Raw genomic sequence first — 24,499 nt, 5'->3', positions numbered from 1 at the left:
TATCCCGTCTTGAAGACAGAAGACCCGGGAGGCTAGTTTGGGACCACTGTAGCATTTAAGCCCGGCGATGACATGCTATATTCTGCTGTGTCTCATTTTCTGCTCAGCTGGATTCCTGGTCAGTGATTCTCAACGGTTCCGTGGAAGTGACCTATCCAGACGGGAAGGCAGAAATCCTGTGTATGGGCAACAGTTTTGGGGTGTCGCCTACCATGGACAAAGAATACATGAAAGGGGTGATGAGGACGAAGGTGGACGACTGCCAGGTATGGGGCGCGTGACAGCGTAGACCGGACTCCTTGTAGACAAAAATGCCGGGTTAGCAGGCGTTGCTCACCACGGCCTTGGCTTCATGACCTCTTGGGCTTCCGCATTCGTTTTAAGACTTGGCCTATGTTTGCAAAGAGCATCACTGGAATCTTGAATGGAGTTGCATTGAATCTGTAAATTGATTGCCTTTGGTAGGGTGGTCATAGCACCGATGCTTCCAGTCCAAGAGCTCAGGTCTTCATCTTCAGGGTCTTCAATCTATTTCCTTTGTTAAAAGTTTTCATTAGAGAGATCTTTTATATCCTTGGTTAGGTTTAAAAGCTGTCCTTTTTTTTTTCCTTGTGTGTGTTGGGGTTATTTGTTAGTGTTTTTGCTTCTTTTCTTGCTTTTTGACCCCATGATTGTGATTATTTCTCTGGTTTCTTTTCCAGGTAGTTTGCCACTGGTATAGGAAGGCCTGTTCGTTTCTGTCTATTAATTTTGTATCCTACCATTTTACTGAGAGTGTCGACTACTCTCAGTAGTTTTCTAGTAGAATCTTTAGGGCCTTGAACGTATAAAATTGTATCACCACAGATAAGTACTTCTTTCTTTGCTGTCTGTATCCCTTTGATTTGCTTTACTCGTTTTACTGCTTTAGCTAAGACTTCCAGTACTATATACTAAAAAATCAGAGAAAGTAGGCACTGTTGTCTTGTCTGTGATTTTAGTGGTGATGCTTGGCTTTCTGTCATTGAATATAATATTGACTATAGGTGTGTCATATGCAGATTTTATTATGTTGAGATTTGTTGCTTCTATTCTGAGCTTTTTTAAAATATATACTTTTTATTGAAAATAAATTTTTTTCATACAGTGTATTCTGACCACTGTTGCCTCTTCCGAAGCTCCCAACTCCTCCCAGCCTCACTCCACTCCCAACTCTATGTCCCATCTTTCTCTCTCTTTAGAAAACAAATAGGTAAACAAGCCAGAATATAAACAAAGGAAAAAAATTACACACACCCACACACATCCCAAACTCCTAAAAACAGAAATCATGATATACAAGCAAGCAAAAGACCAGTAAGACTCCTAATCCCTCAAAAAGGCCACAGTAAGTCTTTTTACATGAAGGGCTTTGTCAAAAGGTTTTTCCATTTATCCAGATGACCATTGGAGTTTTTGGGTCCTTTTATTTAATTTGTAACATTTATTTATGTGTACATTGAACCATCATGCATGAACATTTAAAATAATACTGACTCGATCATGGTGATTTTTTTTTTGCTGTTTTTGAATTTGGTTTCTAAGTGTTCTCCTGAGAATTTTTTTGTCTTTCTGTCTGGGTTTGGTATCTGGGCGAAAATTTGATAGGATTTCTTCCTTTAGTGTTTTGTGAACTAGTTTGAGCAGCCAAAGTGTTAATCCTTCCTTGAAATCTGGTAGAGCTCAGCAATGAATCCACCTTGGCCTGAGCCCTTTTCTTAATCAGGTGGGTTTTGTTTTGTCTGCTACTCCATCAATCCTGTTGTTTGTAGATCTGTTTAGATTACTCATCCCATCTTGGCCTAGTTTTCGTATATCTTATTCACCTAAAAATTATTTCTTTTTAGATTTTTCCAATGTTATGTTTTCCAATATTATGTTTTCAAAGTATATTTTGTTGATTTTCTAAATTTTCTTAGTATGTGCTCTAATAGCTTTTTCACTTATTTTTTATTAATTATTGTTACATGAGGAGGGTGCCCCTTGTTTGTCCTGGCCACCCAGCTAGCTTACACCTAGCAGAAACTGTATTCATTAAAACACTGCTTGGCCATTAGCTCTAACTTCTTGCTGGCTAACTCTTACATATTAATTTAACCCATCTCCATTAATCTGTGTATCACCACGTAGCAATGGCTTACCAGAGATTCTAACCAGCGTCCATCCCATGGCTTATCTTGACTCTGCTTTCTTACTCCCTGCATTCAGTTCTGTCTTCCCCGCTTACCTAAGTTCTGCCTTATCAAAAGGCCAAAGCAGTTTCTTTATTCATTAACCAATAAAAGCAACACACAAACAGAAGGACCTCCCACACCAAATTTGGTCTTCTATGGCTACAGGTGTATCTTGTTTATCTTGTCAAAGAACCAAATCTTGTTGTTTTTAGTTTTGTTTTTGCTTGTTTCTATTTTGTTAATTTCTTCCTAAATCTTAAGTATTTCTTTCCATCTGCTGGTTTTGTGTTTAGCCCGTTACCATTTGTCCAAGGCTCTGTAGTGTGCCGTTAAATTATTTATTTAGGTCTGATTTCTTAATGCAGACACTTAGAGGTATAAACCTCCCTCCTAGAGCAGCTTTTTTTTGTATCTCATAGGCTTCAGTTGTTCCTTTTGTTCATTTCTAGGACTTTCTGATTCCCTTCTTGGTTTTTGCAGTTACCCACAAGTTGTCCAACCGTGTGTTACTTAGTTTCCTCGACACTGTGAATGTTCCGGAGTTCCTCGCACTTCTAATTTGTGGTTTTATCCATTGTGATCAGATAGAGTTATTTTACCTGTGCTGCTTGCTAAGACTCACTTTGTCCTGCAGTGTATGTCCTGTTTTGGAGAATGCTCACGGACTGCTCTAGTGTTGCATGGAATGTCTTTTGTCTGTCAGGGCCCTGTGACCCATGACATCATTTAACTCAGATGTTTGCCTATTTTATGCCTGGGTGATTTGTCAATTGATGACACTGTTTTATTAAAAATCTGCCTCTTATTTCACTGGAGTTAATCTATAACTTCTTCCTGCAAGTAGTATTTGTTTTGTGAAATTAGTGTTCAAGGTTCTATGAGTTTTATTTTTAAAATCGTAACATGCTCTTAATGGATTGCTGCCTTAGCTGGTAAGAAAGGCCTTTATCTCCTCTACCTAGTTGTGGTTTAAAGTTTGTTTTGTCAGATAGGAGAATAGCAGCTCCCGCCTGTTTTCTGGTTCCATTATCTAGGAATTCATGTTTCTATCTTTTTACCCATCTAAAACCTTTCCCATCTTTTACAATTAGGTGAGTTTCTTGGGGGAAAAAAAAAAAAAAACAGATGCCTCCTGACTTTGAGTCCATGGTGTTGGTCTGTGTCTTTGGGGTGACCCATAATTATCCGGAGTTGCAGGAAGGTGTGTGTTATGTCCTGCCGTTTTGTTGACTGTTTAGCATTTAGTGTTTTCTTGTTCTTTTTTTGTCTAAACATCCCTGGAGTGCTTCGTTCTCCTCTCCGGCCCCAAGGATGTGTTTGTCTTTCTCCATTCTGAAGAATTCCTTCATTATCTTCTGTAGAGCTCGCTCAGTGGCCATTCACTTATTAAAGCCTGTTTTTACCGTGCTAAGTTTCCCTTTCCCCATCAGTTGGCACTGATAGCTTTGGTGGGTAGAAGAGCCTAGGTGGACAGTTGGCTTCTCAAGTTTCTGTGGAGAAACATGCTGTGTCTCTGATGGGCCTGGCTTTCTTTTTGCTGCTATATATCTATATCCACCTTCATATATTTGTTCTGAATATTTGGTGGCTGATCATAACATGGTGAGGGCAAGGCTTATTTATTTATTGCTCTTCTCTGGTGTTCTAAATAGTTTCTGTACCTGGAGAAACAGTTCTTTGTCTGAGTTAGGAAAAAATGCTCTCTATGCTTTTGAAAAGGAATTCATTGCCCTCTTTTATAACAATGACTGTTACATTTAATCTTGTCATGGTATCCTAAATTCTTGAAAATCAAGCTCTAATGTGTTTTCATTTATCTTTGTCCTTGTTGAGATTCTCTTACGCTTCTACTTCGTCAGGTTTAGAAGGTAGTGGTAGGCCTTTACTCAGAGGTTTTGTGTTTGACTTCTTAATGTTTTTCACTTTCTCATCACCAATAGTTTTTGTATTTCTGTCTCCTTACTGGATTCCTCTTTCATGCTGCAGATTGACTTACGTTTCTATGTAGGTTCTCTTGAGTTCTTTTAAGAATTTGTTTGCTTCTGTGAGGTCTCTGAGCTTAAAATTCTAAATTCTTTTGTGGCGGTCTAGTTGGTCACTGCAGGCTTCACTGTAGGAGTCAGATCGCCTGGCTTTCTGCACTGCTTGTGGTTTGAGTGGAAATTGTGCATCTGGAGCTAGTCACGGGTTGAATTGATTTACTCTTTATCTCTGCTTACCCTATCAAAGTGAGTATTTACTTGTTCAGTAGACACTAGCTTGTTATCATTAGCAGGGCAGCAACTAGGGCTAGGGCCTGCTGATATACAGGCCTCACCAAGACAGCAGGTGGAACTGGAGCCTCCCAGGCGCACTGTGCTCACCAGGGGAGTGGACAGGATTGGTTTCCTCCCCCCTTCTTCACCCATCCTCCGCCCGGGTGTCCAGTCTTCACCTTGGTAACTAGCAGGGCTGGAGTCTTCCGAGTGTGCTGCTGTCCACTGACTGTGAGCAGGGCTATGTCTGTAACTTCTTAATGCAAAACTCAGTAACTAGGAAAGAAGATTCTAAAAAGACAGCCATTCTTTTTAGAAACCAGTTCTATATGTCCATATTAGAAATTCAGTTCAAGTTATTTTTGTCTTCTTTTTGGATCTTATTTTAATTTGCTACTGAAGAAATGCCAAATGTCTGTCTAGATAATAAGAATTTCAAATCAGACTTATTCTAATTTCCTTTAATCTTTAGTGAAGATTAATTTTAGTATATTTATCTTCAAAAAGCATTTTCCTTCATACATCCACTTATTTATTTTAGCTTACCCATGTATTTTTAGAACATAAATAAGAAAAATGATTTAATTATGTTTTTCAAAACTAAATTTAAAAATGACTATGTAAGATTATTTGAAGACAAAAACCTTTCTTAATATTCTGTAGTAATTCAGGAAACATTGTTACTCTATTTTAAAAAGAAATGAAAATACCTTTAAGAGAACTTGTATGACCTATTAAAAGCATGCACATACCTATCATGGTCAGCATTGTAGAAATGAGGTTTCTATTGTTTTTATTTGTATTTCACAATCTAGTTGAACTGGCAATATTTCCTGTAGCTTTGGAATTTTTAACTTTGGTTTCCAAATGCTTCGTAGAAGAATTAGTGAGCTGAAAGAGGAAGCATTGGGATCTCCCTACATTATCTCTTCTCTAGCTGAACAATGACTGTTGAACATACTGAAATACAGAGCACTGTATTATAGAGAATGAACATCATCCACAGTTTGCTTTGCTCAGAAATAATAATTGTATCTTATCCTGGTTTTCTCCAGGCTTTTGATGTGTGTGTATATACATAAGACAGGGAGCTGTTTGCCCTCTCCGTTGAGGTAGGGGAGTATGCATGATTAGGATAATAAGGTAGCTAAGAAATGTCTAAGATGACAACGTCATGATCATGATGTCACATGACTGTTTTCATTAGGATTATTAGTGCCATATTTAGTATCACAGTTTTAGACAATGGATGTAGAGTCATGAATATTAACCAGAACGCTGACTGTCCCATTGTGGAACACTGTCTGTCCTCTTTGGCCCTCTCTCACACTTCCAGAAGTCCCGGGTCTGTAGGCAGAGACTGCTCGTTCATTTCCTGGCTGCTCAGACCCCGAATAATCACACAGAAACTGTATTAATTACAACACTTTCTTGGCCAATGACTTAGGCGTATTCATAGCTAGCTCCTACATCTTGAATTAACCCATTTCGGTTCATCTGTGAATTGCCATGACTCTGTGGCTTACCTGGCAAGGTTCCAGCATCTGTCTCCTTGAGCAACTACATGGTGTCTGTATGACTCTGCCTACTCTCTATATATATAGCTCTTCTAGCCTGGCTATATTCTGCTAAACCATTGGCACAAACACCTTCTTTATTAACCAATGGTAATAAAACATTCACAGCATACAGGAAGGAATCCCACATCATGGGCCCATCAGTGGGTTGGGAGTGGCTCATAAGGCCCTACCCCTTCTTAAAGATTCATAAGCTAGTAACTGTTGCTAGGGAAAGAAAACATTTTCTCCAGTAGTGTAGCAGCTGGTAAGCCACTCATCTTTCTATATGTAACCCCTCATTCATACTTCTAAGTAACACAAATCTATATAGTCAGTATTTTGTTAAACTAGACTTGAGGGGATTACTTTCTTTGGTCTGTTGTTGTTACCCTATCTGGGAAAAATAGACATTTCTTCTCATCTTCTCAGGAACACAACACCTTTAAAATACAATTTTCAATAATTGGATATTTTATCTAGTATGCATGTAAATGTAATGACCACATTTTCATCTTTATCATATTAAAAGAGAAACGGAAATTTCATACATCCACTATATAAACCAGTGGAAATTAAAACTAAAAGTTTTCATTTTTAACTACTGAAACTTTAAGGAAAATGGTGGTTTTTATATTCTGGAATACCTGCTCTTGACTCCATACCAACCTTTGGTTATTTTGTGTAGCAAGTGATTTCTATAATATATTTTTAGCCATAAAATAAACTTCTAATTGATCCAGGTTATGGTAGCCTGTATCTTTAATTTTAACACTCGGAATGCTAAGGAATTTGAGAGCAACATGCTCTGCAGAGTGAGATCCTAACTCAAATTAGTATATATATATTAATATGTTATATATAATATATACATACATACACACATATACAGGGGCTGAGTCATTGGCTCATTGTGGAAGAGCACTTGCTGTGCAAACATGAGTTTGTCATCCTGTCACCCATGTAATACGTTGGGTGTGGCCATGGGTACCTGTAACCCCAGCATAGAAAGGTGGTCTGGAAATAGGAGAATCCCTGGCTCTTGTTGGCCACCCACCTAGCAGAAAAACTGCAAGCTCCAGGTTCGTTCATTGAGAGACCTTGTTTCAGTGGAGTAAGGTAGAAGGTGATAGAGGAACACACATGTCCTCCCGTGTCTTCCACAGCACACCTGCATATACACACATAACCCTGGCCTCTGCCTGTGCACGGGCCATGGAGTTATTACCGTGAGATAATATCCCACTGTTAACTTTTCCTTTTAAGAGCAAGGATTACCTGTAATACAAGCTACAAGTAGCAATCTAAAATATAGTAAATACATGGCTTCGTCTCCGACCTTCTTCAAAGCAAGATGGTTACTAAAATTGTTGACCATGTAAGCAATTAGCACAGTTACATATTTACCCCAATATACAGACATTTGAGTGTCTTAATCTCTAATCAAAACCACTATTTTTGTACATTTTGACATGTTTATAGTGTATAGAGCCAAATGGTAGCTGTTTTACCATGTTGGCCCTAGGATTGTCTTCTCTCTACCAGTGTTTCCTAGCTGAAAATGAAAGAGGGCTTTTGAGTTTTTAGATAGTTATATTTTAAAAAAATAAAATATAAACTTAAAAAAAAATTAACCAAAGGGGAAATGCATTCAAAGCAGGGAAGTCTGATTAAGGTTCATCCCTGCATTGATTTAGAAAGTAAGAGAAAGAAAGACAGGGGAAATGTCAGTATTAAATAATTAAAACTGAGTTATTAGGCAGGTAGCTCTTTTGCAAGCGCTTTATCATTGACACGTGACTTCCATTTTATTCTAGTTTGTCTGCATTGCCCAGCAAGATTACTGCCGTATTTTGAACCAAGTAGAAAAGAACATGCAGAAAGTTGAGGAGGAAGGAGAGATTGTAATGGTGAAGGAGCACCGAGAACTGGATCGGACCGGAACAAGGAAGGGCCACATCGTCATCAAGGTAGGATAAAGAGGCGGTCCTGACAAAGGGGAGAGCGCTCTGCTGTTTAGTTTCTTGTGACTTCTTTCTTTTCTTTTTCTTCCTTGTCCTATTTTTTTTTTAGTTGTCAAACAAAATAATGGTTTTCATTGTGGCATTTGCATAATATATGTCATCAAACTTCATTCTCATTCCTTCCCTCCCTGCTTCCTTTGCCAACAAGGTTAATCCTCTTACTAGTTAGTGGTTGGTTAATGGCAGCTGACTAGTTACCCATTTTGCAAACTAGCTTGTTTGACGTGAACAGTTTGACATCAGAGTGCCATATCAGTGATCCATTCATACTGGTGACTAGACTTTATCGGTTGCAGGGGACCTCAGAAAGGCTGACCATGCATTTGGTGGAAGAGCATTCCGTAGTGGATCCAACATTCATAGAAGACTTCCTGTTGACATACCGGACTTTCCTTTCCAGCCCAATGGAAGTGGGGAAGAAGTTATTGGAGTGGTTCAATGACCCGAGCCTCAGGGATAAGGTTGGAAGTTCTATTTTAGTGTCTAAATGTCAACTACTACCAAGATAAAATTTGGAACATCAGTTATGTTCAAATTAATTTAATGAAACACGAATATTTTTTAAGAAAAAAAGAATTGATACACGATGCAGATATTAATTCTTATAGATTTCTCAGCTCTCAGTTTCCGTAATCTTTTTTTACTTTAAAAGCAAGGGCAGCATGTCGGTCCCTTGGTAATGTGGTAAAACAAAACCAGTGTCTGCATGCCACAGGCTCTGCTGCTGGTGTGGTGGCCAGTGTCTACCAGGTGGATGGTAGAGGTTTGGTGTAGCTCTGGAGCAGTCCATCCTCCTGTCTTGCTGAAGGCCTTGGGACCCCTTTCTGAGCTCACTGTCCAGCTGGGCCATGCTGGGTGATACATTGCACATAGTAGTGTTGGCTGCTTCCTTGACAGCTCTTCCCCACACAGATCCTTCTAGGTTATTACTGTTTGTTTTTCTTATCTGTCTAGTCTTTTTCTTATCTGCTGCTTATACTTTTGACTTTCTATCTAATTTTGCACTAAGGTATTTTGGTTTAATTACGTTTGCTTTTACTTAGACTTCTTTCAAATATGTTTTGAAAATAAAATAATGTAGGATATACATCTCCAAAGGTTCAAAGATCCAGGGCAAAGCAACTTCCTCTATTAACCCTCTACCTTCTTTTTTGAGATAGGGTCTCTCACTAAATCTGGAGCTCACTGATGTGGGCTAGATTGACTGGCCAGTGAGCCCCTAGGGTCCTCCTGCTGCACAGGCACACACTGCCACACCTAGCTTCTAAGTGTTTACTGTGGATCCGAACTTTGTCCTCATGCTTGCATAGCAAGCTGCTTTATCAAGCTGAGTGTTTCCCCAGTCCCTGAGGTCATTTTTTACATGTGTAAAATCCATGTTTAAGGCTTTATTTCTTTTAATTTTCCTGTTCAATATTATTTGGTAAACTGTTTAAAATTGTGTATTTTTAAATCTTCAGCGCTAAAACTAACAGTCCTGGACCCCATTGCTTTTGTAGGTGACACGTGTAGTATTGCTATGGGTGAATAATCACTTCAATGACTTCGAAGGGGATCCTGCAATGACTCGATTTCTAGAAGAATTTGAAAATAATCTGGAAAGAGAGGTAACGTTTGTGAGTTTTTATGAATAGCGTGAAGTGTATCTTCCTCCGCTTGTCCCCGAGTTGATGCACCTCTCCCTGAACTCTTGCAGAAAATGGGTGGCCATCTGAGGCTGTTGAACATTGCATGTGCTGCAAAAGCAAAGCGCAGGCTGATGACGCTGACAAAGCCGTCCCGGGAAGCCCCCCTGCCCTTCATCTTACTGGGAGGCTCGGAAAAGGGCTTCGGCATCTTTGTGGACAGCGTTGACTCGGGTAGCAAAGCAACTGAAGCCGGCTTGAAGCGAGGGGATCAGGTGAGCGGACTCACTCTGGGTGTAAGTGGGAATGAATTTCAGAGCCTTTTTGTTCATCAGTCAGTGATATACTGACGTTAATTTTATGACTTCACTTTTAGATATTAGAAGTAAATGGTCAAAATTTTGAAAATATCCAGCTTTCAAAGGCAATGGAAATTCTTAGGAATAACACACACCTGTCCATCACTGTGAAAACCAACTTGTTTGGTAAGTATTCTGTAAACTAAGACTGCTTTTGTTTTGTTTTTACATTTAGATCTTAATCTTGGAAGAAGTAATTTCTATAAATAGTAAGCCAGTCGGGATTCTAGTATTTCTAGGGCCATGCTAATGTACATAATACAGAATTCTTTTTGTAAGTATATAATTGCATTTAGATAAAAATGTATCAACTTGAGGACCAGGGGGTGGCCCATCAAACCTGTCTTCTGTTGAAGGAGACAATCACCTCACAGATGGGAGGACGTCTTCCTTTCTTAGACTCATTTGGATAGAGACTAGTGTTTCTATAGTGTTTTAGTGCTTAGAGCTAGTCTGTATTCCTCCTGTGTTTGCAAACTCCACCATTAGCCCAGCATCATTTCCGTTTTTGTGATTGATATCTTGTGGTCTTTCTATTTTAGTATTTAAAGAACTTCTGACAAGATTATCTGAAGAGAAAAGAAACGGTGCCCCTCACCTCCCTAAAATCGGAGACATCAAGAAGGCCAGCCGCTATTCCATACCAGACCTTGCTGTCGACGTGGAGCAGGTGATCGGTCTTGAAAAAGTCAACAAGAAAAGTAAAGCCAACACTGTGGGAGGGAGAAACAAGCTAAAGAAAATACTCGACAAGACTCGGATCAGCATCTTACCTCAGAAACCGTACAAGTATGTTGAGTTGTTCTCAGAACCATGCTTGATTGCGTTCCGTAGAGAGTTACACAGAAGTGTTGATGGAGCGTGTGTTTGCCTAAGAGTTTAGTAAACATCTCTTCAGCGGAGGGTCTTAGAAACAATAGTAGACAGTTCAGTTTGGTTAATTCTGCTTTGCCGCTTGCCTGCCCACTCCCAGTTTTCATGAGAGGCAGGTGAGCATGTCTTCATTTGAACTTCTTATAGGAGTTTGTTGATATCCTGCCTGCCCCATGATTTAAGTGTTTATGCTGTTAGCTTCCATGTTTCTTGGTGTCCCCTCCACACTCTCTCCTCTTTATTAGTCAATCATTGCATCTTCCAGTCAGCCCTGTGTCTGTCTCTGGCAGCTCCATGACTTTTCTCTGACTCTGCCCTTCTTCCTCCCAGCATTCAGCTTAGTTTCTCTGCCTTGCTCTGCTCTGCCCTATCAACAGGCCAAGGCAATTCTTTATTCATTAACCAATAAAAGCAACATACAGACAGAAGAACCTCTTACACCAAAACAGTTTGAGAAATCAGTGCTCAAGGGAGAGTCTAGTTAAATGCAGGCTCAGAAAGCTGGAGATCTGCCATGATGTAATCGCCTTGATGTAGTGCCGACTACTGCTTCCTACCGCTTCAACTTGTGTATGAAGTTCTGGGGAAACATGCCTTGAGCACGTGAAACACTCCACCTCCGAGCCAGGTGCCCCCTTTGTTACTGTGTTCAACAAAGTAATAACCTAGTAGGTTAGTGAAATCTTCTAGTAGTATACTTGGTCTCCCCCCCACCCTCATGTTGCCTGCATTACAGAAGCTGAGGTGCTAGAGACTGGTTAATTGCCCAGGGTGAGCATGAATTACTGTGTATCGGGGGTGCATATGTGATGTGTATAGAGCAGGTTGTAAGCATGGTAGAATTCAAACTGGGATGCCAAGTAAGTTGAGCAAGAAAGCCCAAAGAACCCAGAGGAAGAAAGGATTAGTCAGCAGACTTGTTTCAGTAACAGTGAGCCGGCTGGAGAGGCTAGACAAGAGGATGTGCCCAAGGAGGGGTGTTTCTCAGTTAGATTTCGCATCAAACATGCAAAATTTAAGCCCAAGAATAGCCTTGTGTCTGTGAGTATTAGGGTGTATAGGCGAGACATCAGGAAGCAGGGAAGCAGGGCAAGTGTGTGCAATTTATTGCAGGAGGTGTTGGAAAACGTGGTGAGGAACATCTTAAAGGGTGTGCTGGCGAGTCCTGATGATCACGGCCATTTCTACCATGAGTGACCTGGCCAGGCAACCTTTGTTGTACCCACAGTAATTGTGTTGTGTCATATATCCTCATATTTTTAACAAGGACATTTATGTGACCAAAAAATAAAATTCCACCAATGTAAAGACTTTTTATCATGCACAGAGCATTAGTATTTCAGGGCTTTATATGCCCAACTATGCATATCTAAATAGAGTTTTTATTTCTGTCCTGAGCTTTCCTATTTGTGAAGGAGAATTTACACTAAAATTTCCTTATTTATGATAATTTATATCCCAATTTTATTAGATTTTTTTTGTCTCAGGCTATTCATGCAATTATAACTATAGACATTTAAATGCATATGATCTAGATATTCTTTTGCTGTATACTTGTTTTATTGTATGCTTCCTTTTGGAAACAGTGGACCTTTCAATCAAGAAATAATTTTGTAGGCTGCCAAGTCATATTTCAATCATTACCTACAAGTGAGGTGTGGTGGTGCACACTTGTAATCCCCGCTCAAGAGGCACAAGCAGGAGGCTCTAGCCCCACAGCCCTCCTCCAGCTGTGGTGCAAGGCATTGCACAAACACACAAGTGACCACAGAGCTATCTTTCTATAAATAGAAAGGAGTCTGTATCCATCAGTACTGCTCGTAATTTTCTGGAGAATTTAAATGCATAACTAAAACCTTTGAACAGCAAATTAGACATCACTGCATGTGCACTGCAAGTGCCCCACAGCCAGAAAGTGTGTCCCTGCCTGCTGCACACTTATGCTCTGTCATCAAGAGACGTGTCAGGGTTTCCTCACGCTGGGATGCCATGGTGATCTTTCTGTCCACCTAAAACACTGAAGTAGGGCAGTTTGAGGTTTCTTTCCCCTCAGTTCCTTTGTCTTGAAGATCAGATCTTAAAAGCATCTGTGTCCACTGTTGCTGAGCTCTTGGTGGAGTGAACTCAAGTGGGCTCTTTCCCACGGGGCTTGTCTTAGATTCATCCCCATTCATTCATCAGACATGGGTCACGTCTTCTCTGCTGTGTTAGTATTCTAAGAAAAATAAATACTGGTTATGGTTATGGCTCATTAAAAAGACAGATTTTAGAGAAGCCTACTGTATGTCAAAGAGAGAGTGAATTGGGCTGAGTGCGTTTCGCCATTTTTCACATTTTTACATTAACTGCAAGTTTAAATGAAAACGACTTATTTCATGATTCGTAATGACTTAGAGCCTTTACCTTGATTGTAATTTATGTTTTAAAATCCACTCTTCTCAGCGATATTGGGATTGGGCAGTCTCAGGATGACAGCATCGTGGGCCTGAGGCAGACCAAACACATCCCAGCTGCCCTGCCTGTCAGTGGAACGCTGTCATCAAGCAACCCTGACTTGCTGCAGTCACATCACCGGATTCTGGACTTCAGCACGACTCCAGGTGAGCCCCAGAGATGTGCAGCTTTCTCGGTGACCTGCCTTTCAACTGTAGAAGTGGCACTGTATGTGTGTTTGGTTTGGCGTGGATGGTATCATTCACCCAGAGTCAGAATGAAGCTCAAACTCCGAACATTGGGACCAGTCCATTGGAAAATCTTTTTGGTGTGGCTAAGCCTGTTTTGTATGTGATAAAATGAATAGCATACCATACATTTATTATTGTTACATCAAGTAAATAATGGGCTTTTCCTTATAATAAATGCTAACTTTAGCTGTACATTTTTCTTCGATGCTCACATGGCATCTTGTGTATGTGCTCCCTGTTTGAATTTGTCTGTTAGCCATGCAGCTATCTATCAGGGAAGATGCGTTTTGCAGTTAGCATGTCACAACTCTGTCCCCAGGAGGGGTGGGTGTGTTACTTGGATTGTGTTGCTGTCTGCTAACACCGTGTGCCTTTTCCTGCCCCAGACTTGCCAGATCAGGTGCTCAGAGTTTTCAAGGCTGACCAGCAAAGCCGGTACATCATGATCAGTAAGGACACCACGGCCAAGGAAGTGGTCATCCAGGCCATCCGAGAGTTTGCCGTCACTGCCACCCCAGACCAGTATTCTCTGTGCGAGGTCTCTGTCACACCAGAGGGAGTTATCAAACAACGGCGACTCCCAGACCAGCTCTCCAAGCTTGCCGACAGGATACAGCTGAGTGGAAGGTACCGTCTCTCTCACGGCACCCTTTACTCTCTGAGCCTACATCCAGGGTGAAAGACAACACATTTGCTGTTGTTGCTTTGTTTTTACAGTGGTGAAACTTGAACCCAAGGCCTTGCCAAGCACGCTCAAGGGCAATTAGTAAGATGAATAGCTTGGTTTTTGTTTTTTTTTCCCCTCTCTAGTTTTCTATGCGATGTCATTGTTCTTGAGTCTTTCATGGTATGGGTCTAAACCATGACGTTCAGACCTCCTGTTTTCTACCTGTGACGGTCACTTCTTTGCCCTTTGTCACTTTTATTTCCAGCCCCAGCACCGATAAATACTTTTTTGGCGGTCAGAGGTCAGGCATCCTCTGCATGTAGATCTGTAGTTGCACAAGTCTTCAGGGAGTTTCAGCTTCATGGTTCCCGTTATTCAGGCTGCCAGGGTAACCACAGTGGAGAACACTAACCTGTACATGTCAAGTAACAAAGTATTAAAAGACTGATTGGGAGCCCCACTGTACTTGTTCTATGTCTCTGTTTATAGTTTCACTTGGAGAAGGCGTTGGCCTGCCGAAACCGGGGCAGGAGAAGCCACAGAGCAAACTGTTTTCAGTGAGTTCCTTAAAAGGGTCACAGGACTGTCCATATTGACCAGCCACGAGGCTTCAGATGCCTACTTTCTATCGTGACAAGTTGGGGTGATGCCTCCCACTTCCTTGGATGAGTTTCATGAAAATCTAAATATTTGAAAATTAAAATCTTGGAGCAGGTGAGATGACTCAGCAGTCAGGGGCACCTGCTGGTCTTGCAGAGGAGCTGGGTTCTGTTTCTAACACCCATGCGATGGCTTACAACCATCCAGTCCCAGGAGAGCCTATGCCTTCTGACTTCTGAGGGCCCTGGGCACATGTGTAGTACATACATGCAGGAAAAACACTCACGCATGTAAAAGAAATCTTAAAAAACTAAAAAATCTGATTTCAGGTCACAGAGGAAAATAAATTACGTTAGGTCACTCCCCTCCCAATATTGGTAGGGGGCTCACATATACCACAACATGTGTGTGGAGATCAGAAGACAACGTTGTGAGTCCCTGGGTTTGCATGACAAGTCCCCTCTGCCCATTTAACCATTTTGCCAGCTCAGCTAGTAAGTTCCTAATCATTAAATGAAAGAATAAACTTAGACTGAGCTAGTATGGACCTAGCAATTGTCAGATTCCCGCCTCTCTGAGAACTGACTTGTGCCCTTGAGCTGATGTTTATATCTAGTCTGGAAAAGATCTGTCTTTTGTCACCTTTGATAAACAAGCTAAAAGTATTTCGATGGCAGGAAAAACAAACAGAACTACAGGACCGGCACAGAGGAAGTCCCCATGGTTTGTTCAGTTCTACTCACTGGCTGAGTAGGTGACCGTCACCAGGTGGTGCTGTGAGCTGGTGACAGTGACCTGGTGGCTGGAGAGGCATCTACACCCCCAGGCTGGATGAAAAGAACTCTTACATCGTTCTCTCAATTCTTCCTCACCCCCTTCATCCCCCAGGAACTAGCAGTGTTCCCGGAAGTAGGACCACAGACTCCCTGCTCAGCCTGGCGTCTAAGGGGTTTCTGTTTCTTTCAGGTACTATCTGAAAAACAACATGGAAACGGAAACGCTCTGCTCAGACGAGGACGCCCAGGAGCTGTTGCGGGAGAGCCACATCTCTCTCCTTCAGCTCAGCACCGTGGAGGTCGCCACACAGCTCTCCATGAGGAACTTTGAGCTCTTCCGCAACATTGAGCCTACTGAATACATAGATGATTTATTTAAACTCAAGTCAAAAACCAGCTGTGCCAACCTGAAGAAATTTGAGGAAGTCATTAACCAGGAAACATTTTGGGTGGCTTCCGAAATCCTGCGAGAGACGAACCAGCTGAAGAGAATGAAGATCATCAAGCATTTCATCAAGATCGCCCTACACTGTAGGGAATGCAAGAATTTTAACTCCATGTTTGCGATCATCAGGTAAGAGTATCTGTACTCGGTACAGTTGATTCTGCAGATTTGTTTTTATTTTTATTTTTTTTTTAAATCTGTCTTGGAGCACCATGTAATTACAGAAATAATAGCAGTCCATAATTCATAATTGATACTGTGTGTGTATTGCTGGTATGTAACATAAGGCCGCATATGCACTATGTTATAATTGATTCATTAAGCAGCTCTTTCTTTCTGATTCTAAATCTTTTCTTTCCCTACAGAACTTGGGGGGCTGGGGGGTGTCTGTCCCTGCAAATAACCCATACTGGCATGGAACCCATGATCCTGTTTCCTAAGTGCTGGGATTAGGTGTGTGCCACTATGCCCGCCTCTATTTCTTATGCCTTACTTTAAACTCTCTTGGTGACTAAGGAGATGGCTCAGTGGGCGAAGTGTGCAAGCTTACAGACCCGAGTTCAGATCCCCAGCACCCACATAGAAGCCAAGCATAGCGTGGTTTTCACCCCAGCTCTGGGGAGGCCCAAACAGTAGATCCTGGGGACTTGCTAGCCAGTCAGTCTAGGGGAAATGGTGCCCTTGGAATGCAGCGAGAGAAATAAGATGGAGAGCGGTAAGGAAAGACATGGGATAGAGACTTCTAGTCTCCATATGTAGGCGTATATACTCCCCATACAACACAGGTACACATATAATCAGAGTTTAAAAAATGTCTAAAACTGTCTCAGGATTTGGAGACAAGGTCTGTATGTACCATTTATTTGTGTATTGATTTATTCAGCCTTGTTTACTCTGACTTCTGACAAATCATTTGAATTTCTCTGAACACCACTCATTTTCTATGTAAAACAACAATACTCCCCCCAAAATATCAAGAGGACTAGGTAATATAATAATATCTAAGGGATTCCATTGCAGCATTATCACAGATGTTCCAGGTTAACTTTCTTCCCTTTTAAAAGTGCTTATGGTGGGGCATGAGAGATGCAAGTGGATAGTTTCCTGGATGCTAAAGATGATTATTAATCATTTTATCTGTCTGGAGTCTTCATACTTGTGGCGTGGTGTAATTTTTGTGATAGAATATTTACCCAATCTTTTTTTTTTTTTTTAAATCAAATACTTGTAATGAACCAAATGCTGCTCTATATATGTGTGAGGCTGTTGCAGAAGGTATTGTTGTGTCAAACTCTGAGGTTTGAATCTTACAACTAGACTCAGACATCTTTAGTAATCAAATTGGGACCCATTGCAGTCAAAGTATTTTTGCCAATGAGAAATAGATTTGTCATCTTCTGTATTATAAAAATCCATGTTTTAGGTTTCAACTAAGTCTTAGTGTGCTATTCAGCTGTCTGTTATTGTAACAAAATACCCGAGACAATCATTTTCTAAAGAAGAAAGGTTTACTTTGGCTAGTGGTTTTGAAGGCTTATGCCCATAGTTCCTTGGCCCTGTTGTGCCTGGGCTTGTGGTAAGGCAGTAGTATATCACAGAAGGAGCATTTGGTGGAACAGAGCTGTTTGTAGCTGGAACATAAAATTTAGGAAGAGATGGGAGAGAGGGGTGGCCTTACCCCAGTTCCATAGAAGGACCTCCCACCACTCACTTTCCCCATCCCTGTTTTGGAGCCAGGGTCTTGCTTTGCAGATCAGTCAGTCTCGAATGTGTGACCCTCCAACCTCCCCAAGGCTAGGATTACAGGCATTGTCCCCATTCCCAACTTAGCTTCCCTTCACAGCCTCCCAGTACTGAATGCACTGGGGGCACCTGAGCCACACAGGGCCCCTGTGGGCCAGTTCATAGCCGTGCTGTAGCAGAGGGTGAACAGATCAAGAAAGCACAGGGAAGAGCTAGCCAGCTGGCTGTGGTGGTGGTGAGCCTTTAAGCCTCACACCTCAGGAGGCAGAGTCAGGCAGATCACTGAGTCTGGGACCAACCTGGTCAGAAGAGCCAGCCAGGGCCACAAGCAAGAACCTGTCTCTATAGAAGACAAACAAAACAGAAGGGCTAGCCAGTAAAGAAATGCCAGCTGCCAGGCTTGGTCGCATAAATCGAACCCCTGGGCCCACATGTTAGAAGGGGATACCTGACTTCTGCAAGTTATCTCCTCACCTTCACAGCTGTCTGGGGAGCCCCCCCCCAAAGGCAAATGAATGAATGGCTATAGAAATGTCATGAGAGCATAAAGGGAAGAAGTATAAAGGCAGATGGTTTGGCTCTGAGACTGCTTTTAGCTGCCCTCACCACCCAGGCAGGATGGGCATGCCCTTAGGGATTCTGTGGATTTCCATGCATGTGAAGTTCACACACTCAAGTGTTTCGTTCCATGTCTTCCTTTGTTTCCAGGGGGATGATTTACTCATATCTCCCTTCTCTTCTCTCCACTTAGTGGCCTAAACCTGGCACCAGTGGCAAGACTACGAACGACCTGGGAAAAGCTTCCCAATAAGTATGAAAAGCTGTTCCAGGACCTCCAAGACCTGTTTGATCCTTCCAGAAACATGGCGAAGTACCGCAACGTCCTGAGCGGCCAGAACCTACAGCCTCCGGTCATCCCCCTGTTCCCTGTCATCAAGAAAGACCTCACGTTCCTCCACGAGGGTGAGCGCAGGTGGGCCTGCTCTATCCTGGTGGGAGCCCAGGGTGAGCACCGTGTGACTTCTTGTTCCTCCTCTGTTAATCTCAGGAAATGACTCGAAAGTGGACGGACTAGTCAACTTTGAGAAGCTGAGGATGATTGCCAAAGAAATCCGTCACGTCGGCCGAATGGCCTCGGTCAACATGGACCCTGCCCTTATGTTCCGGACTCGGTATGTGCATTGTAGGCCATGGCATTTGTGGGATTGGGACTGTTAGAGTGAGCGTGCCCACAGCAGGGAAATCTGAACGCTTAAATTCAGGAGTTACATTAGGATGTACTGAGGGAATCACCCTCAAGGTTCAATTTGTAATGATGTCTCTCTTTTGCATCCAGGGCACACATGCTGGAAATGCAAAGAGCTTGTTTTTGGGACAGTTTTAACTGAATGTTAGGTGCAAGTATTTACTTTTTATTTTTCACAACACTGTGTTGTGAAGCTTACAGTCAGCAGTATGAACTTAGCAGAATTGTCATAATATCCATACAACCTGTTTATCTGTCAGTAAGAAGCAATGGTTAGTTCAGTGGAGGGACTGAACAGAATGCAGGCAGCGGCCTCCGAAAGCCAGAGAGACGTTTGTAGTGGGTGTGTGTGAGGCGACTCTGCAGTTAATGTCTGTGGGCTTCTAGAACTGCTTGTCCAGAATTCTGGTCCTTTCCTTCTGAGCTTGTGATCTCTCTGTCTCTTTCCACACCCATGCTTCAATCTCCGTGGCTCTCACTTGCAGGAAGAAGAAGTGGCGGAGTCTGGGGTAAGTGGCAGAGCATTTGCACACTCGCGTCTTGCTCAGCCTGTGGCCTTGTTTTCTTACCTGCTCTGTTTTCTGATGCTTTGCTATGTTTTTTTTTTTCTCCTAACCCTCTTGCTCTATCAGAATTTCAGGTGCAAACTGACTTCAGATTTAATCTATGGGGCTTTGCTGAAGTCATGTCCACAGGAGCTGTGTAATGATTGACGATTATTCTGGGAAAATATGTCTTGGCTGTCAGAAAGATTATATTTTAATATCATTTATATGTTTTCAAATGAAAAAGCCAAAGAAGTGGGGAAGGGAAGCATGCTTGTAGAAGGAAGAATTCGTGCAACTCAAACAACGATTGCACAGATCCAGAAGTCAGTGTGGTGGTGCCAGGCGCCCCACACCCTAAAACCAAACTTTCCACAGCTCAACTAACTACTGTTTTCATTCTATACAAATCAGCCCCCTTTAAAAGTAATTCTTAACAATTCACGTACTAAATAGTTTCCATCCATATATTTACGTTTGCATGACCGTTGTATTAACAGATTTACTGGTTTAAAAACTCACATTCAACCCACAGAGTAAGAACATGATTGTGAACAGGGTAGTTGAGCTTCATTAAGTTCATATAAACTAACTCCCATTAGAAGAAGCAAATTGAATTTTGAAATTGTCTCTAGAATCACTCAGTGTCCTTGCACAAGCTTTTATGTGCGGTTACGTTGGCTGGCTTCTGTGAGCGAACGGAGTTTGAATGCTCTGTGAGATGAAAAGTCGAGTTTACTGGTAGGGTCAGAATGTATGCCAAACACATTTGTGTATACGTATTGTGTATAATTCCTTTTTAACCGAACCTTATGTGATCTCTCTTTCCGCATTGTCCTGTAGCAGTTTACTCACTAGAAGGGGGCATGCGACCTTTCAAGCGTAGTCTTTACACAGGTCTGGTAGATCAGCCAATACCGTGCTCCAGAGTTGCATTCTTGGTTTTCATCTTTCAGGTCTCTGAGTCAGGGCAGTGCGAACGCCACAGTGCTGGATGTTGCTCAGACAGGCGGGCATAAAAAGCGGGTACGCCGTAGTTCCTTCCTCAACGCCAAAAAGCTGTACGAAGATGCCCAGATGGCTCGGAAAGTGAAACAGTACCTGTCCAACCTGGAGCTGGAGATGGATGAGGAGAGCCTTCAGACACTGTCGCTGCAGTGTGAGCCAGCCACCAGCACATGTGAGTGCCTCCCTAAATCAGCTCAGGCTGTGCAATGGTGTGAGTGGAAGGTGGCTTCCAGCCAAGAGGCACACGATAGTCCTGGGATGCACCGTCCTTGTGCTTCACTGGGTCTTCGTGTTCAGTTAAGTTAGCGCAGTAGGGGACACTGGGCTCAAACCTCCTTCCTTTAGTTTCATCTGACACAGCCAAGCACATAAGCAAGGGACATGGAGGTGATTGTGGCCCCAGGCAGTGTGCGTTTTTTTCTCACAGAGGGACTCCCAGAGTAATGGACAGCCTGGTTAGGGGTTGTCAGGTTAGAGGAGTATAGACTGGGTGTTGCTGGCTTCTGGGTCTCCCTCAGCTCAGACAGCATCCAGCACCTGCCCACTAAAGCAGTGATCCTGCTACACAGCACACCACATCTTAGCCAGATGTGTAGGTGTCCAGCCTTGAAATAACTGGCCAGGCGGTGAGGCAGGTATGATAGCACACGTCTGCAGTTCCAGCCTCTGGGGAGGTGAAGGTTGGAGGGTCACGTGAGCCTGGACAACACAATGACACATTACTTTTAAAATGAAAATGTGGCCAGTCTTTACACAGGGCACCTTCCATTGTGTCTGTTCCTATATGATAGGATTTAAGCATTTTTCGTTTAGGACACTTTGGGAACTTTTAATGGGCAAACTTGAATTATAGCTTCTTGACAGTTGAAATTTGAGGTAGATAACTTGAGGAGATCACATGATTCAGTCTACCCAGGGCATAGGGTTGGAGAGGTGACTTAGCGGCTAAGAGCACTCACAGTTCTTGCAGAGGACCCTTGTTCAATTCCCAGAATACACGGTGGCTCATAACCATCAAAAACTCCAGTTTTGGGGGATCCCATGCCCTTTGCTGGCCTCTGCAGGTTCTAGCACACACTCAGTGCACATCTGTACCCACGCCACTCTTTAAGTTCCATGTGGACATGGCTAAGAACTTGAGCAGCTTGAGTTTCCTAGCGGCTGGTCTCTGAGTGTTGGTGAGCTCTGCCTGTGAGGCTTCCATAGCACGTAGTGCTCCTGTGAACCACCTCCCACCACACAGTGCTAAGCAGCATTGGCCGCTGTATGCCCAAGGATAATGCTCCATCCTAGGAAGATTTGATACTAAGTCGATTGCAGTTAATAGCATTATCTCCGATGGGGCAAAGTTCTGGATGCCATTTTAAAACAATTCTTGATTTTCTTATTTTGATTTTTATCATGTATTTTTAAACGTTTATTTGTTTGCTTGTTTATAAAACATAGATGGTTGGCACCACAAGGCTGTGTTGTACCTATAGGGGTTAGAGGTCAGCTGGTGGGAGCTGGTTCTCTCCTTCCATATGGTTCCAGGGGTCAAGTTCTGATGGTTAGGCTTGGCAGCAGAATCCTCTCCTACAAAGCCGTCTTGCTGGCCCATGTGTTTGTGTTTTTAACATCCAATCGGCACTGAACCATCCTCATTGTTTTCACTTTTATTTGATGCTGACAGTACAGTCCTCTTCACTATTGCTCGTTCAGAAGGCGAACCCCCTTGTTCTGCTGCTGCTCTCATTTTCAGTAGCCGGGGTTTCCCCTCCCTCTCTTACCTTGCTGAGGGGGTGTGGGTGGGCGGGGGCCCATGCCATTGCTCTACTGCACATACTCTGTGGCCCTGACCTTGTCTCCACGTGATCCTGACACCTGTGCCCTGTTTTCACCCTAACAATTACCAGTGCCCAAGAATCCTGCAGACAAAAAGCCTGTCAAGTCTGAGACCTCCCCTGTGGCTCCACGTGCAGGGCCCCAGCAGAAAGTGCAGCCTCAGCAACCGCTGCCACAGCCACAGCCACCACATAAAGCCAGCCAGGGACTGCAGGTGCCCGCTGTGTCCCTCTACCCTTCACGAAAGAAGGTGCCAGTGAAGGATCTGCCACCTTTCGGTAAGTTTCTGAACTCATGCTTCTCGGGTGACATTTGCTGACGTGTTTCTCAGGTTAGGAAATAATGTTTGTCTTGGATAATTTGGCCTAATGCATTTTATTTCTCTGTGACCATCTTCTATTAAGATAAGCAGTCATAAACAATTTCATTTTTTCTTAGCATCTATTAGTTGTACAAATAATGAGTTTCACTATGACACTTGTCATAAATATAATACACTGTGATCACAGTGACCTCTGTCACCCTCTCCTGTCCTACTTCTCCTTCCGTTAGCTTCTCCCAGCAGCCCCCATTCTGCTTTCATGTCTTCTTCTTCCCCTGTCCTCCTCTAGACTACATAGTTGTATATCTGCATATTTCACTTATCGTGATGTCTAATAGCCACCCCATTTTTCTACAAATGACATCATTTCATTCTCTCGTATGGCCCACAACATGTGTGTCCATAGTTTATCCGTGTGTTAATAGGTGTCTGTATTGGGTCCATCCCTCTGCTGTTGTGAAGACTGCAGTGGAAACCATGGTAGCGCAGGTGGTATAGGTGGGTTGTAGGCTGGTACTTGTTTAGTTTTCAAAGACCTTCCACGCTGACCTCACAGAGGCTGCCAGGATGGTCCACCTGGGCGTGCAAGGGTTCTCCAAGCCCATCACTAGCACTTGTTTTCTTGATGGTAGTTTTCTGACTAAGATGAGATGGAGTCTCCGTGTTAGTTTGATATGCATTTCCTTAATGGCTAGGGATTTTGAAGGGTTCCATGTATTTACTGGCCCTTTGCATTTCTTCTTTGAAGAACTATCTCTTCAATTTATTCGTCTTTTTGTGGAATTTTTGTAGTGTTCAGTATTCTTTATATGTTCTGAATATTAATCCCTGTAGATGGCTAGTTGGCAAAAATGGTCTTCCATTCTATGGGAGCATTATTGTCAGGTCATCTGTCATGCATGACAATAACAGTTTATGGGGTGACAAAGGAGACTTTGCACACTTGCTGACTTAAGCTTTAATGGGTATAGCAGTTGCCTCATTCACATAAACAAACGTTGCCATGTGACCCATAGTCTATGGAAGTTTAGGCAAAATATCTTGACATTCAGTTATTTGTCTGAAGTGATTTTTTTTTCTTTTTCCTATTGTTGTGGTGCTAGGGATCAAACCAAGGCACATGCCAGACACGAAGGTGGATTGCTGATCACTAATCTGTGACTTAGGAGGCAGAGGCTACAGCTTACTGCCGGAGTAATCAGGAAATCTGGCATCTTCTTCCATCGAGCAGTGCCCTGCTCTCTGGTTCTCTGTGTGAACGCACAGCGGAATGACTCTCCAGACAACTGTCCTGGCTTCTGAGTGTGTGTAGAGCAGGCAGTCAGAATGAGTAGAGCAGACCTTAAAGCTGGCTCACGAGGTTAGAGTTGGAAACTCGTTCCCACTTCACGAGTTCACGCGGGCACCGTGTCCCACCTGCATTCTCCTCCTGATCAGTGAGCATTTTGTGTCAAGTGTGGGGGGAAATAGGAATCTCTCCCTGACTTCCTTTCCCTTTTAATCTTGTGTTCATCTTATGACAAACAATTTGGATTACACATTTTTCTATTACCTGTGTTCTGAATCTACATGTATTCCCAAACCTTCCACTGTGTGAGTCTGTCTCCTCTTCTGTGTTGAACTTTGCATATGGAAGACTGTCTTTCTTCTTTTTATCTAGAAATCCCCCATTAGCTATATTTAACGTGAGGTAGGCGTTCCTGAATATAAAGTTGTCTTCCATTTTCTCAAAGAGAATGTCTCTCAAAATATCTT

General features: G+C 42.6%; 1 protein-coding gene across 5 annotated transcripts in view; it reads left to right on the top strand.

The window, feature by feature from the left end:
- Positions 1-24,499, top strand: part of Rapgef2 (Rap guanine nucleotide exchange factor 2) — a 203,543-nt gene that overhangs the window by 168,344 nt on the left and 10,700 nt on the right. For 4 of the 5 annotated variants that reach the window (XM_050158792.1, XM_050158791.1, XM_050158795.1 and 1 more), the window contains 15 exons: positions 108-266; positions 7,821-7,973; positions 8,324-8,488; positions 9,527-9,634; positions 9,724-9,927; positions 10,029-10,137; positions 10,554-10,800; positions 13,327-13,484; positions 13,955-14,195; positions 15,802-16,185; positions 18,551-18,762; positions 18,848-18,971; positions 19,531-19,554; positions 20,547-20,770; positions 22,494-22,700. In XM_050158792.1, the coding sequence (XP_050014749.1) occupies positions 108-266; positions 7,821-7,973; positions 8,324-8,488; positions 9,527-9,634; positions 9,724-9,927; positions 10,029-10,137; positions 10,554-10,800; positions 13,327-13,484; positions 13,955-14,195; positions 15,802-16,185; positions 18,551-18,762; positions 18,848-18,971; positions 19,531-19,554; positions 20,547-20,770; positions 22,494-22,700 (2,719 nt within the window). The remainder of the gene's footprint in view (positions 1-107; positions 267-7,820; positions 7,974-8,323; positions 8,489-9,526; positions 9,635-9,723; positions 9,928-10,028; positions 10,138-10,553; positions 10,801-13,326; positions 13,485-13,954; positions 14,196-15,801; positions 16,186-18,550; positions 18,763-18,847; positions 18,972-19,530; positions 19,555-20,546; positions 20,771-22,493; positions 22,701-24,499) is intronic. The other variant, XM_050158793.1, reaches the window with a different exon arrangement.

This window comes from Alexandromys fortis, unplaced genomic scaffold (genome assembly GCF_014885135.2).
Source record: "Alexandromys fortis isolate MF-2015 unplaced genomic scaffold, M_Fortis_MF-2015_v1.1 scaffold_102, whole genome shotgun sequence".
In the NCBI taxonomy this organism is placed as follows: Eukaryota; Metazoa; Chordata; class Mammalia; order Rodentia; family Cricetidae; genus Alexandromys; species Alexandromys fortis.
This window is presented reverse-complemented; position numbering and strand designations above follow the sequence as displayed.